Source organism: Oryctolagus cuniculus, chromosome 5, assembly GCF_964237555.1.
Source record: "Oryctolagus cuniculus chromosome 5, mOryCun1.1, whole genome shotgun sequence".
Taxonomy (NCBI): domain Eukaryota; kingdom Metazoa; phylum Chordata; class Mammalia; order Lagomorpha; family Leporidae; genus Oryctolagus; species Oryctolagus cuniculus.
In genome coordinates this window covers 39087297-39102923 of record NC_091436.1, presented here as the reverse complement: position 1 = coordinate 39102923, position 15627 = coordinate 39087297, and the positions used below count along the sequence as shown (strand labels likewise).

The following is a 15627-nucleotide window of genomic DNA, read 5'->3' as shown; positions in this document are numbered from 1 at the left end:
GTGAGAAATGCTATAATGAGAATTAAAATAGGGCTTTGGGATGGGCTGGCTGACTTGAGTTGGGGCATCAGGGCAGCCTTCCACAGAAGTGGGCGACAGTGTCATCTGAGCAATGAATGAGGAGCCAGCTCTGGGAGAGGTTGAGGGAGAGGAGTCTGCTGGGCTGTAGAACTGAGGAAAGTTCCTGAGGTTGCAGCGTGTTCAGCATGTTGCGTTTGAGCAAATTAGAAAGAGCCAGGGTAGTTGTGCATTGTGGGCTAGTGGGAGTGGAGTCAGGTGAAACTGCAGAGGCCCCATAGAGCCTTCCGGGAACAGAGTGATGAGTTTTCTTGTATTCCAAGTGGAAGGAGGTGTCATTCTAAGTGGAGACAAAGGAATGTGTTGGTCAGATTTATGTTTTAAAATGACTGTAGGAGAGCAAGAGTGGATCAGGGAAACCAATGGGGAGTGCATTGCAATAGATGAGCCCTGTAGGCTGGATAAGGTAGGAGTCATTGCATTTGGGATGGATGTTCGAGGTAGGCTTGTTAGCATGTGTGAGGGAGAGGAGAATCAAGGGTCACTCACAGTTTTTAATTGAACCATTGGCCAATCATGCCACTTACTGGGAATAGGAAAGAAGGATGGAACAGAGAATTGAGGCCCTTAGCTGTCATGAGTTTGAGATGTGGATTAGCTGTCTGATTGAGGCTCTCAAGGGCCGAGGGGTGCGGGTAGTGTGCACACACATAGAGTCAGTGAGAGGGAGCTGGAGATGCCAGCTGGGAGTATTTGGTGTACAGGTGACCTTGAAACCCCAGGGCAGTGAGCAGATACAGCAGAGTGGGGAGGAGACTGAGCAAGAGGAAGACCAGACCGAGTTTCCAGGAGGAGAGAGCAGTGTCCCTGTTCTTTCAAGAGCATAATTCTTGGAAGTGTGCTCGAATTGTAATGACCTCAGGCCAAAAGCAACATAGTTCTGAAATGAACTGTATTCTTACTTTCCTTAACAGTTATGGAGTGTAATTGAAGGAAAGAACAACAACAAAAAATGCTTACCGACAGCTCTTGAACTTTTCATTGCTGCCAGTTTCGTGAACTTTCAAGGTCCTAATTTTCCTTTCTTGCCTGTAGGAGAACAAACAAGATGGAAGAATCCTGAGGGGTTCGCAGAGGGCCCGCAGGAAAAGACGAGGCGATCCAGCTGTCTTGAAGCAGGGTGAGCTGATGAAAACTCTTGCTTGGAACTTGATGAAAGGGAGACTAGCTCACATAGGTTTAGTCTTTATTGTAACACACATTCTGGCAGTTAAGGTACTGCTTTGAGTTTTTCTTTTAATTCAGTTTTGTCAAGAAAAGTTAAGGTTTAGAGGAAATAAGAAAAAACTGAAAATTAGTAACTTTCAAGTGTTTCAGAGTAAGCATGAGAACATCTATTTTCCTGTCAGGTCACTGGTTCCTGCTTTTGTGCCTTTATCCCATTCTGTTCATTTTCCAAGATTTCAGATTTTTAAAAAATATATTTACCTATTTACATGAAAGGCAGAGTGACAGAGAGAGGAAGAGATTAAGAGAGAGAAGGAGTGAGATCTTCTGTTCACTGGTTCTTCAACAGCCAGGACTGGGCCAGGCTGAAGCCAGGAGCCAAGAGCTCCATCCTGGTCTCCTGCATGGTTGGCAGGAGTCCAAGCATTTGGACCGTCATATGCTGCCTTCTCGGGTGCATTAGCTGGAAGCTGGATCAGAAGTGGAATAGCTCTGATGTGGGATGCTGGCATCACAAGCAGTGGCTTAGCCTGCTGTGCCATGATACTGGCCTGGTTTTAGGTTTTTAGCATTCCCTCTCAAAGCACAACTTCCTGATGTGGCACTTTTTTTTTTTTTTTTTTTTTTTTTTTCTTCCTTTTGCTGTTGTCAGGCAGCATTTTCTTCTCAGGCCCCTCCTTGATTATTTGGCTGATGACTTAGTCCCTCTGTTGGGGGTGGGCCTTGGTCTTTTCCATAGATGCCTCGGTGTCTTGCCCAAGGCTTTAAGCCTGTGGTTTGCCGCATCTCTCTGCTTGGCCCTGCCTGACTATTGACCTATGCAATCCTGCAGGTCAGTGCCCCGAGCCCAGAGCTCCTGCTTGCACAGCCTTGTTCTGTTACTTCCTTGTTGCAAGCTAGAAATACAGGTTGCACATCCAAGATCCAAAACTTGTTGAGTGCTAGAGTAAAGCCTCTGCAGATATTCTGAAATCTGAAAAGCTCTGGAATCTGAAACTCCTCTGGCCTCAAGCATTTTGGATAAGGGATATTCAACCTGTGTTTCCTCTTGCTCAATCCCGCAGCCTTGCTTTTATGTCTTTTCAGAGGTGGCTACAGAGGGAGTAAATTCCTCTGTTCCCTTGTTCTCTGCCTCAGAATGTCTTGTTGCTCCAAACCTTTCTTTCCCTTCCCTTTAATCTCTTCTCTGGATGAAATTCCAGGCCCCTGGCACCTCCAGGACCTTGAGCCCTCAGTCGTCCCCCAACAAAACCCACCCACCACCCTTAGTATGTTTTTTCTCTTTGTGGCTCCACTCCTATGCTAATCTCATCCTCAAAATACCTTTCCCCTCATGTTGATACTATAGCTATTCTAGTCTTTCCTTCATAGCCAATTTTTTTGTCAAATTAATCCAGGATAAAATTGATATGAACTGCCTGCCTCCCTATTTTTACCACTTAGGTATGCTTTTTACACCTGAAAATCTGACTCTTGCTCTGTTGTCTTTTTTTCTTTCTCTTGGACTTTAGAAGCCATTCCCTGAGCACCCAGTGCTAGGTCCCCTTCTCAGTTCTCTGATATTCATCTCTAGAGCTATCACTTCCTGAAGCTTTCATGGGGTTGCTGTATTTTGGCTCCTGCTGTGTCTTTTCATTTTCTCTACCTTCTTCTTTCTTCTGCCCTCCTAACTGGATATATACCATAGTTCATGTCTTAGCTTTTGAATTCTTTTTCTTTTTAGGGGGGAGGAGGAGACAGAAAAGAAGCCAGAGATACCAGCCACAGGAAAAGCTAGGCATAGTAGTAGTCATGGAAGTGAGAACTTGCTAAATACATCACTGAGTTGGAAATTGTATCACTGAGTTCCTGTTGCCTCTCAGGTTTGCCTCCTAAAGGAAAGAAGGCTTGGTGCTGGGCATCCTACCTGGAGGAGGAGAAAGCTGTGGCAGTGCCAGCGAAGCTGTTCAAGGAGGTACTGGCCATGTCAGAAACGTTGTGGGTGATGGCAGAGCACTGTTCAGAGCTAGCATTGTCATTTTCATGTTCTCTTTAGGAAATGTGACTTAGGATTAACTTCCCTCACCTTCTGTTTTTCACGTGTGCCAGGGGAGGGCATCCCCAGGAGCAGTTAGCACTGTTGGGTGCCCACCTTCTCCAGTGCTACTCTGGAGCACTCACCCACGCACAGGCTTTTTTCTCTCAATGCTTGCTAAGCTTTCGCTCATGATTTTGAACAAGGCCTCTAATTATTGCAAAAAAACTAATCATGAAGAAAAGCTGGTGTGAAATGTCATGTCAGCAGCATGGCTTTGGGAGATTTATGTACTATCACAACAAAACATTTAAAAATGAATTACTGTATTATGCTCAGGTTGGTGAAAATAAAAATATTTTATTATAGATGACTTAAATCAGTTAAAAATATAGATGCCAGGTGTAGTTCTGGGTAGGAGCTGCTGCCCTGGATGAAAATGAGGGTCAGGGACCACCTTCTGCGAAGGAGTAGACAGTACATGTTCCAGCCTTCCCAGGGCTCTGGGCCCTGCTGCAACAACGTCCCTTAGTTCTTGTGATGTCAGCCACAGATAAAACGTAAATGAGTGGACATGGCTGCTCCCAGTACAGCTGTATTTACCAAACCTACTGATGGGCCGGATTTCACTCATAGGCTGTAGCCTCCCAACCTTTGATTTAAATTATTTAATGGTATTTAATCATGGTGTGTAGTTAGTCTGCCACAGATATCTTTTATCTACGTGTGAACATAGGAGTTCTTATAAAATGATGAATAGTGAATGTTAGGATGGTTACATCTACATGAAGGATATTTAATTTAAACATATGTACTTGTTAATTACATATTAACTTGTTCTGTCTAATTATTTTCTATGACTTTGGTCCCTTACAGCATAGATTTTTTCACATTTTTCAAAAAACATTTAAATTCAGCTAATTACTTGAATCAATAAAACATTCATGTGATTCAAACTGTAAAAGTTCTGAAAGAATGTAAAGCATATTCCTATTAGCCCTGTCTCCCAAAGCACCAGGTTTGTCTCTGACAAAGGTTACCTGTTCTTGCATTACCCTTCCTGGAAAATTATATGTTACCTCTGTAAGCAACATACTTATCTACGTACAAATCTTCCCATCCCTGTCTTAAACCAAATGATGCATATGTCATCCCTTTTTGGACTGCATTTTTATTTAGCTTGATAGTTTGGGATTCCATTCATCATTATTTTATACTAATGCATAGTATTTCATTTTGTCTTTCATAATAATTTAAGTTGCTCTCTATTGATTGACATCTGCATATATTTTTTTTAAAATCTCTTCTTATACATTTTAGTGAATATTCTTACACACTGTCATTTTGCATGTGTGTGATTATCTGTGTTAGCTGATTTCCTAGAATAAGAATTGCTGAGTTGAAGAGAATGTTTTTAAATAGATATCATGACATTGCTAGAGGTTATTCCAGTTTTCATTCCTATTAGTGATGCATGCACGTGTCTGTTTTCCTAGTGCCTTACCAACAGTGTAATCAAGCTGTTTGATCTTTATAACTTGACAGGTGAAATGTATTTTGGTTTAATATTACTTTGCGTGACTTGTCATGAGTAAGGTTGAGCATCTTTTCATAATATGTAAAAGATAAAGTTCAGGAAGCATTAAATTTTCCTTCCTGTGGCCCATTTATAACCTTTGTCCATTTTCCAATTATTCATTGATTATTTTCTTTTGGATCTGGGGAAGTTATTTGTATATTTGGTGAAACTGAATTTTACGAGTGGTGATTACTCATGTTTTTGATGAGGCCTTCTGGATAGATACTAAAGCATCTGTCATTTTGCATTTTAGTATCAGTCCTTCCCATATAACAAAAATGGATTCAAAGTTGGCATGAAGTTGGAAGGTGTGGACCCTGAGCATCAATCTGTGTACTGTGTCCTCACTGTGGCTGAGGTAAGTTTTGCCTCATTTTGACTTTCAAAACAGAATGATGAGTATAGGGTTGCAATAGTGGTAAAACTGCCATTGGTTGAGTGCTTCCTTCAATCCAGTCGTGGTACTTAGTGTTTCGTGTGCCCCATCTCATGTAGTCTTTGTAGGAATCCTGTCCTCTGCAAGTCAGGGTTTTTTTTACCCCTGTTCTGACCATGAGAACACTGAGGCCCAGAGAGGTGAAGTGTTGGATTCAGTGACACACAACTTTGAAGCACTAGAACTAGCATTTGATCCCAGTCTGGATGTTTGACTCCGTAGCCTTTGCCTTACTGTATTCCTTAATTATAGGAACAGATTAGCGAATATTCACTTTTAAAAAAAAAATTATCTGGAATTATCTCTGAAAATTTTCAGGGAAAAAAATGACCAAATCAGTTATTATAACTCAGTATATTGCTGAGAACATTTGAGTTTTAGTTTGTTTCCTCCTATAACAGCCTTACTTCGTTGAGCCAAGTGTATGTATCTTTTCAAAATTTCCCCAAAAAGCATGAGATGGCCTTGTGAACTAGTTTTCACTATCAATGTCTTCTTTCTATTTATTTATTTTTTTGACAGGCAGAGTAAGAGAGAGAGAGACAGAGAGAAAGGTCTTCCTTTTGCCGTTAGTTCATTGCCAAAATGGCCACTACGGCCGGTACGCTGCTCCATTCCGAAGCCAGAAGCCAGGTGCTTCCTCCTGGTCTCCCATGGGGTGCAGGGCCCAAACACTTGGGCCATCCTCTACTGCCATCCCGGGCCATAGCAGAGAGCTGGACTGGAAGAGGAGCAACCAGGACAGAATCCGGCGCCCCGACCGGGACTAGAACCCGGGGTGCCAGCACCGCAGGAGGAGGATTAGCCAAGTAAGCTGGTGCTGGCCTCAATGTCTTCTTTCAGTTTCTTACTGAATTTATAAGAAGCTTGGCTTTTGCTGAACACAATAATACGATAGCTGGACAATGACAATTACAGTGAATGGGAAGAGACTATAAAGTGTTAGATTTTAAGAAGCCATCAGGGAGTCGAGTACTGAAAGGTTGATGAGAGAGCAGATAATTGATAAAGAGGGAGTAGGAGAAGAGGGGAGTCAGGCAGAGAGGAAGCACAAGGCTTTCCTGGGGTGGGCAGTGGTTGGGTAGGAGTCTGTTCTTACATTATAACAGGAAGGCTAGGGGAAGGTTTGAATACATGGAAGCCTTGCATATCCAAGCATCCAAAACATGGATACATGCAAGCTCATCTGTTTGGAGGCAGACACTTGAGGGGACATCCTTGATATGGAAGATAAGTCATTGTTCTAGGGTAAGGAATGGAGGTAGTGAGATTGGATGCAGAAAGAGAAGGAAGAGGATTTGAATACGCTGTTCTGCAGGCTGGGAGGAAGGCTGAACAGCAGGGAGAGCCAGCATTCAGGCAGTTTAGTCTGCTTAGTCCACTTTGTTATTTAAGGTCATTATAGTCCTAGGGGAAATACAAGTTTTGGTTCCCATGAGCCTCCACTCACAGTATGTTTGCAGATTGGTGAATGTATAACCTCATTTTGTGTACCTCTCTATTTAGATATTCCCCATTTAGTATATTTTTATTAGCAAGGAACTCAGAACTGACAGCACTCCCAGTCATGCCTGAGTAGTGCTTACCTAACACACACATCACAGCCTTCTGCTGCTTAGGTGCATGAGGCAGCACTGGGGCACTGTACTTGGGGGCCATTTTAAACAGCAAATCTCTAAGGAAAAGGGCAGAATTGTGGAAAACGTGGCACTAAATACGCCACCCAGAAGACATTTGTTCCCGGCAGGAGAGCTGAAACAAGAAGGCAGGCTGACGCCCTATCAACCTCAGCTGAGAACATGTGCCTTGGACAGCTCAGGTGTTTTGTCACTCTGCACGTGCATCTTCACAAACACCAGGATATTATTTTGGGGTTAGAAATAAATTTTAGCAAGCAAGTGACTTTGTAAATATGCAATGCATGGATAATGAAGATCGCCTCTATATAATTTCTTCTTTGCTAGCACCATTCACTAGACCAGGTACAAGGGCTCTTCACAATATTCATGGAAAATGGAAATAACAGAGAAGTTTATTTTGGCATGAAAAATCTGAAATCCATTGCATGCAAAGGTGTTTAAAAAGTTCATGGAAATTTGTTTTCTGAGAAACTATGCATAGATTTCAAAATTTTTTGCAACAGAATAAGCTGCTCTTTTGATTCTGTTTCCCATGAATTTCTTTTAATAAAAGATTTATTGATTTATTTGCAAGACCAAGTAACAGAGCACATGTGAGAGAAATCTTCCATCCTCTGGTTTACTCCCCAAATGGCTGTAACAGCGATGTCTGGACCAGGCCAAAGCCAGGAGTCAGGAACTCCATCATGGTCTCCCATATGGCTGCAGGGCAAAGTCTTGGGCCATCTTCTCCTACCTTCCTAGGTGCATTAGCAGGGAGCTGGACTGGACATGGGGCAGCTGGAACTTAATTTATTTATTTATTTGGGCACTCTGATAGGTTTTGCCAGCTTAATCTGTGCCACAACATCAGCCCCTTCATGAATATTGTATAGTACCTTTGCATAGGTGTAGATGAGGTGGATAGTTGGAATGATGGACATTTGCCAGGAAAATGTTTTAAGTGATTTTAGGAGAGGAAGGCTTGGGTTGACGGGGCTGCTAGAGAGAAAGTCCTGGAGTTCTCATTGAGATTGGGAAGAAGCGTATTGGGGGATTAGTGAACTGCAAGAACAGGAGATGTCTTCACAGGACTGAGTGGGCTCAGAAACTCTTTCCTTTTATTTTATTGAAAACTGTTTAATGACCATATGGTACATGTACACCTGTGTGGGGTACCAAGCATTGTTTCAACTTGTGCATCTTCTAAGCTAAGAGTTGAGGGGCAGAGCAGTTTCTGATGGGGACTAGATCTGTGGACGGGCTATGTGAGGGAAAGAGATGAAGGGAGCCCAGAGGCCAGGGCTTGGAGGAACCCCTAGGGGAGTGAGCAGACAGCCCAGGATGAGAGCAAGAGGGCAGAGCCCACCTGGTGTGAGGGGAGAGGTGGCACAGCCCACTGGCACGAGCCTTGGGGGCAGAGTGGAGGAGCTCAGGCTCCACAGGACCACGAGATAGAGGGATCAGGAAAGGCGTGAGAGAGGCAAGTGAAGGAGGTCCTTGCGTGTGAGGGGAAGGGTGTGGGAGATTGAGGGTGTGAGGTGCAGTGAAGAGACTGTGGAGAGAGCAGAGGTGGGCTGAGAGCACAGAGCATGGGGACCACAGGGCTCTGTGAGCTCTAAATCAACAGGTGGAGCTCGGAGGCATCACCCAGACACTGCGGGGTGCAAGGCCGGGTGGGGAAGAAGCTCTTGAGCCCGCCTTTGCTGTGGAGTGGATGTGCAGGTGGGCACAGCCACTGCCCTTCCTTAGAGATTCTCTTCCCCAGGGGTCCCAGTCTCAGTAATGTAGAGACTCCCTTGGGAGGGGAGAGTCCAGCCTAGCTGTAGATTTTATATATGTAATGTACCAGTGCATCCTAGTTTAAAAATGCTAATAGGCCGGTGCCACAGCTCACTAGGCTAATCCTCCACCTAGCAGTGCCGGCACACCGGGTTCTAGTCCTGGTTGGGGCACCGGATTCTGTCCCGGTTGCACCTCTTCCAGGCCAGCTCTCTGCTATGGCCCGGGAGTGCAGTGGAGGATGGCCTAAGTCCTTGGGCCCTGCACCCCATGGGAGACCAGGAGAAGCACCTGGCTCCTGCCTTCAGATAGGCGCAGTGCGCCGGCCGCAGTGGCGGCCATTGGAGGGTGAACCAACGGCAAAGGAAGACCTTTCTCTCTGTCTCTCTCTCTCACTGTCCACTCTGCCTGTAAAAAAAAAAAAAAAAAGCCGGCGCCGTGGCTCAATAGGCTAATCCTCCACCTTGCGGCGCCGGCACACCGGGTTCTAGTCCCGGTTGGGGCGCCGGATTCTGTCCCGGTTGCCCCTCTTCCAGGCCAGCTCTCTGCTATGGCCAGGGAGTGCAGTGGAGGATGGCCCAGGTGCTTGGGCCCTGCACCCCATGGGAGACCAGGAAAAAGCACCTGGCTCCTGGCTCCTGCCAGGATCAGCGCGGTGCGCCGGCTGCAGCGGCGGCCATTGGAGGGTGAACCAACGGCAAAGGAAGACCTTTCTCTCTCTGTCTCTCTCTCTCACTGTCCACTCTGCCTGTCAAAAAAAAAAAAAAAAAAAAAAAAAAAAAAAAAAAAAAAAAAAGTAAAAATGCTAATAGTAGAAATCACTGTTTTGGCAGATGTTCTTCCAGACTTTACTTTTTACCGTGCATTTACTTAAATACATGCATGTTTAGGTGTAGGCAGAGTTACAGACAATCTGCTGGTTCACTCTTCAAATGGCTGCAACAGCCAGAGCTGGGCTGATCCAAAGCCAGGAGCCAGGAGCTTCTTCCAGGTCTCCCATGTGGGTGCAGGGACCCAAGTACTTGGGCCATCCTCCACTGCTTTCCCAGGCGATTAACAGAGAGCTGGATTGAAAGAGGAGCAACTGGAGCCACCGGGACATGAACCAGCGCCCATATGGGATGCCAGCGCCTCAGGCGGAGGCTTAAACTACTACACCACAGCACCTGCCCATCCGCTAGTAGAGAGGAGAATCTGGTGACTTCTTTGGGAGTCTGCACCTGCAGTAGTCTGCAGCATTTAGTGTAAGGCAGAAGAACATCCACCCTGGGGCCCTTCTGGGGCTGGGTATGTGTGTTGGGCTGGCTGCTTCCATGCCAGCTTGCCTTGGTGACAGGTGCTGGGCAGTATAGGAAGAAGAGATTGGATATGTGTTTGTAGGAAACTGCTCTTCACCCTGTATCCATGTGCTGCTAGCACAGCTGGAACACAGCTCAGATCTTCCCAGAATGGCCCTTGCCTTTGGGTTTTGTCATTTGTTTTTTGTTTCTGTTTCTTTGAAGGAGGATGGTTTGATGCACACAGGCTATATTGTTCCTGATGTCCATGCTAATGCATTTTTGTGCCATGTACACAAATATTCTGGTTTTGTTGCTTTGCTTTGTTTAATTACTCAACCTGCCTTGCTTATTTCAGGTTTGTGGATACCGAATAAAGCTTCACTTTGATGGTTACTCTGACTGTTACGACTTCTGGGTAAATGCGGATGCCCTGGATCTTCACCCCGTTGGCTGGTGTGAGAAAACCGGCCATAAACTCCATCCTCCAAAAGGTGTGGTCACTTTCTGTGGTGTTTTTTTTTTTTAAAGACTTATTTATTTATGTATTTGAAAGTCAAAATTACACAGAGAAAGAAGGAGAGGCAGAGAGAGAGGAGAGGTCTTCCATCTGCTGGCTCACTCCCCAGCCAGCTGCAATGGCTAGAGCTGCGCTGATCTGAAGCCAGGAGCCAGGAGCTTTCTCCGAGTCTTCCCATGCGGGTGAAGGGGCCCAAGGACCTGGGTCATCTTCTACTGCTTTCACAGGCCATAGCAGAGCTGGATTGGAAGTACAGCAGCCAGCTCTCGAACCGGCACCTGTATGGGATGCCGGCACTGTAGGCAGTGGCTTTACCTGCTACGCCACAGCACCAGCCCCATCTGTGGTGTGTTTTATATCCATTAAAATCTCATTTCCTTACACACTAATTTAGAATTTTTAAGAATGTAAAGTTCATGGTAATTTTGCAGTGCTGAAATTCAAGCTTATTTTTTAGATTGAAATATACATTTACTAAAGTGAAACAAATGAAAGTCAAATTGAGCTTGAGAATAACCTATGTCTGTATACTGATTCACATGTAAAGTAGCACTGTGTGACACGTAACTTTGACAACACACAACTCTTACCTTCAGATTTCTATTTTATATATATATATATACTTTTATATGCACATACATTTGCATACTTGAAGAAACTGATTTGAAAAATGAGTTTTAGCTAATTTACTCAACTGTTTATTTACTAATATTTCTTTGTAAAGAAAACCATGAGAAATTATGCCTTGACCTTACAGATCTTAAAATTTAGGAGACTGGCTAGGAGGTTATAGCACTAACAGTTGGCTTAGGTGTGAGTTGTACTAATAGCAATTACTGTTCTCTTGATGGAGTTCTACATGTTACAGTTTGCCAATGATTTTGCCTGTTTCATGTTCATAAAGTACCAAGAACAACAGCCATCATTTTTGTCTATATTATTTGTATATATTTGTATATGTTATATTTTGTCTATAATTAGTTTAATAATGTCATATTCCTTTCTTTTTTAACTATTGCAATTATTATTTTTTACTTGATGTAAAAAAAATTCAGACAAGTAGTTTGATATTTTTGGCCTGTCTTAGGGCTATTCATCAGTGGACAAGTCAGCCCTTGGTTTTAAGTGGAAAAAATTAATGGCAGAATGGTATTTTCAGAGAGCTGAAAGACTAAACAAAACACATAGAAAAGATGAGGGCCAAGAAGAAACTTTGGCCTTTGCATAAATTTTTCTTGCATATGTGGTTATTATTAGCTATTCTAGAATTTATCGAAGAGAGAGCACGTTAGCAGATAAAGTGCTCAATTTTAAGGAAAGGTTGTCTCTAATGAAATGTAAAAATTGAGGCAAGAACATTTCCCTTTTTGCAATTTACCAATATATCTTTATTTCATAAACCTCAAGTAGTCATTTTTGTATTGATAAGTCAACAGTTTTACCCGTTTTATTACTATCTTTTTACCCCCCCCCCACTTGTTCCTATAAGTTAATCTCCCAAAATAGAGTAGCACAGGCAAAAATAAAGAATTTGACTACTCCAGATCACTAGTCTATACTACTAAAGATTTCTACCTAAATACTCATGGAAATACCCTGGTGATAAAAAATTGTACCTGATACAGTAAGTATTTGCTTCCTTTTTCTTTTTATTTATATCTATTAGTATTCATTTGGAATTGAAATAAATACTACATTTGATCTTAGCCAAAAGGCCGAGAAGCAATAGAATTGAAAAACTAATAAAATTTGTTGAAAATAAATAGCTTATATCTATTATCAATTCCCAACTTGACTCTCACTGGGATTAAACATGACAATAAGTCTGATCTGATTTCATCATCATTTAAAAAATCATCTATTATTTTTCACTTTATGTTTCTGTGTGGGAGCAAACTGTTGGAATCTTTACTTAATGTATACTAAACTGATCTTCTGTATATAAAGAGAATCGAAAATGAATCTTGATATGATTGGAAGGGGAGAGGGAGTGGGAAAGGGGAGGGTTGCGGGTGGGAGGCACGTTATGGGGGGGAAGCCATTGTAATCCATAAGCCGTACTTTGGAAATTTATATTCATTAAATAAAAGTTAAAAAAAAAGAATAAATAGCTTATATCTATAAATCCATAATTATGAATTATGGATTAATTTTATTTAAGAAATTATTTAATTGCTTGATTTGGATATGTTGGAGTTACAGATAAAAGTGAGACTGGAAAACTAAGTGTAAAATATTTTGATATTTTACTGAGTCTTTTCATATGTGCTTGTCTTAGGATATAAAGAAGAAGAATTTAATTGGCAGACCTATCTTAAGACATGCAAGGCTCAAGCTGCTCCTAAATCATTATTTGAAAACCAGAATATAGTAAGTATATCTCAAATGCCTTTTCTTTCAAAGAAAATATTTTTTATTTATTTTTATTTTAAAATTTACTTCTTAATCCATTAAAATCTCTTGACAATAATTTTACATATTTATAGGGTACAGTGAGACATTTCAGTACATGTATACAATGTACTGATTACATCAGGGTAATTAAAATTTCTCCTGCTTTGTCGTCACTTTCTAATTAAACCCTTGGAGCCCCTCTCATCTGTCAGAAATATGCACCACGTTTTTTTTTTATAAGTTCATCTGGTGATGGACACCTTGGTTGCTTATGTATTTTGGCTGTGTGAATTAGCCTGCAGTAAACATGGTGATGAAGTATTGCTTTGATATAGTGATTTCATTTCTTTTAGCTATATATCTAGTAATGAGGTTGCAGGATCATATGGCTGTTCTGTTTGTAGTGTGTTTTGGCACTGTAGTGGCTGTACTAATTTACATTCCTACCAACAGTGGTGTATAAGAATTCTCCTTTCTTTACATACTCGCCAGCATTTGTTACTGTTTGATAATAGCCATTCTAACAGAGGTGAAGTGATAATGTCATTGAGGTTTTGATTTGCATTTCCCTGGTGACTAGTGATATTGACCATTTTTTCATGTACTTGTATTTCTTTTATTGAAAAATGTCAATTCATATCCCTTGTAAAATCATTTCTTAACTAGATTGGTTGTTGAGTTTTTTGAGTACCTTGTATACTGCATATAAATCCTTTGTCAGGTAGATAACTTGCAAATATTTTCACTCTGTTGATTGTTTCTTTCCCTGTTGATTTTTTCCTTTGCTGTACAGAAACTTAATAGTTTATTTTAATCCTTTTTGTCTAATATTTTATTGCCTAAGCTTTTGAGGTCTTATCCAAAATTTGCTGCCTACATCAATGTCTTGAAATGTTGTTTTCTAGCAATTTCATAGTATCAGGTCTTCTGAGTTGATTTTTCTGTGTGGTGAGAGGGATCTCATTTCCTGTTTTTAAGTGATTTTTGAGTATCTCCTAGGATAAATCCCAAGTGATAGGAAGGAGCTATAATAAATTTTGTTGCCTTGGTAAATAGAGTATTCTTATGTTAATTAAAGTTTAAAATTAACTTAGGATCTTCATGAATAAATTTCTACTTTATAGCCATATTACAGTTGCTTTTTTATTGGATAGGAGGGAACGTAGTACCATATCCACGTGTAATTTACAACTAAGCTGCATAAAAATTAAATTGGGCTCTTTATTGTTCTCATCATTTCCTTAGGAGTGCTGGTCAGATGGCGTTCCCAGAGTGAGCCCTGTTTCTTTCACATACAAGAGAGTGCTAGAGACTGATGTACCTTCACTCCAACTTACAGCGCTATCTGCACTATAGTAGAAGCAAAGTCTGGATGTGTGTCTGGACCTGCATTCCTACTTTTCACTACCTGTTCCTCTGTTAGCATCTCTGAAAGGGCCTTGGCAGGTTAAACTCCTCTTTCTCCAAGCTCTGACCTAATTGGAGGGAACAGAGGACAAGCAGCTGGCAAACAGAATACACAACTGCAACTGATTAGGGCTGAGGTGTAGAACATCTATGTCCTGTCTTTGTGAATAAATCAGCTTCTTAATTCTGGGCCCTGAAATTAATGGGATTCCCTGCCTGACTCCCAAACCCCAGGGAGCACTGGACTTCTAGGAGCAGAGTAGAAGTCATGCACCCAGCAGTCCAGGGGCCTCTCAAGAGGTAACTGGTTTCTCTTCCGTGATTCGCCAGGCAAGTGCCAGTGAGAAGGTGGAGAGACGCAGTGATGTTTCACTAACAGGGTTCTTTCCAGATGGAAATAAATACCAACAGTGGGGAAAAGCCTTCTCACCAACCCTCCGAAAACCTTCCCTTTGGGAAATGGTATTATCTAATTGTTAATATCAGCCTAATAGCTGAAGCATTCTCTGCGTAAACTGAACACAAACCAGGTTGAATGCGAGAAGTGGAGTGTGTTATGTGTCTGTGCAACTAATAGAGATAATGAGCATGTTATTATTTTAAAAATACCTTAATTGAAAGGATGCTTACTTGCTGATATGTGAACTGTGGATGCTCCCTGTGGGGACTTACTGCAGGGAGGAGGATCACTTAGGTGAGAACTTAGTAGTCGGCTGCTGGTGCCCTGGTTTCTTCTCTGAGGGTAGCTTCAGTCTAGTCTTGACTACCTTGAACATGCCTATTAAATTCTGCTCATTGCTAGCATGAAACTTAACTGTGGGCGCCGTGTTTGGTTATTTTCCTGTTTCTAGATTTGTCCACTCCCAAATACTCAAATACTTATGCTTTTAGCACTGAAAGTAATTTTTAGACTTCAGTGTACATTGAAAATTGCAGTGTAGCATTAGTACCTGCTCCTCCAATTCACACAAGACTTATTGTAACATTTTTAGATAAATGGCTGTCTCCATTTTTGCAGTGATGGCTGTATAATTACAGTAAAAAGACAGAGAACATTTATTTTGCTTGAAATACTTAGAATAATACCTGTATATTTTATTCTACTCAGAAGACATTTTTAGAAAAGATGACTATGCATATTGTGATTGGCATAATTAATAACCAGGTACATTAATTTGAGATTTAGATATTTTTCCTTACAAAAGAATGTAGGGATGTTTATATATTACTGTACCTCAGACACACACTCTTACTGAACTTTCACTGCATTTGTTCGTGTCCCAGATGGCTGGTAATCTGTGAGCTTCCTTAAACTAGCAACTATTTTGAATGGCTGCATATTTGCCTATTTACA

General features: G+C 41.8%; 1 protein-coding gene across 23 annotated transcripts in view; it reads left to right on the top strand.

Annotated features, from left to right (window-relative positions):
- The window catches only part of L3MBTL3 (L3MBTL histone methyl-lysine binding protein 3), a 160400-nt gene that overhangs the window by 40393 nt on the left and 104380 nt on the right, over positions 1–15627 (top strand). For all 23 annotated transcript variants that reach the window (XM_070073602.1, XM_070073597.1, XM_070073594.1 and 20 more), the window contains 5 exons: positions 1114–1198; positions 3108–3199; positions 5092–5196; positions 10311–10446; positions 12751–12842. In XM_070073602.1, coding sequence (XP_069929703.1) covers positions 1114–1198; positions 3108–3199; positions 5092–5196; positions 10311–10446; positions 12751–12842 — 510 coding nt within the window. The remainder of the gene's footprint in view (positions 1–1113; positions 1199–3107; positions 3200–5091; positions 5197–10310; positions 10447–12750; positions 12843–15627) is intronic.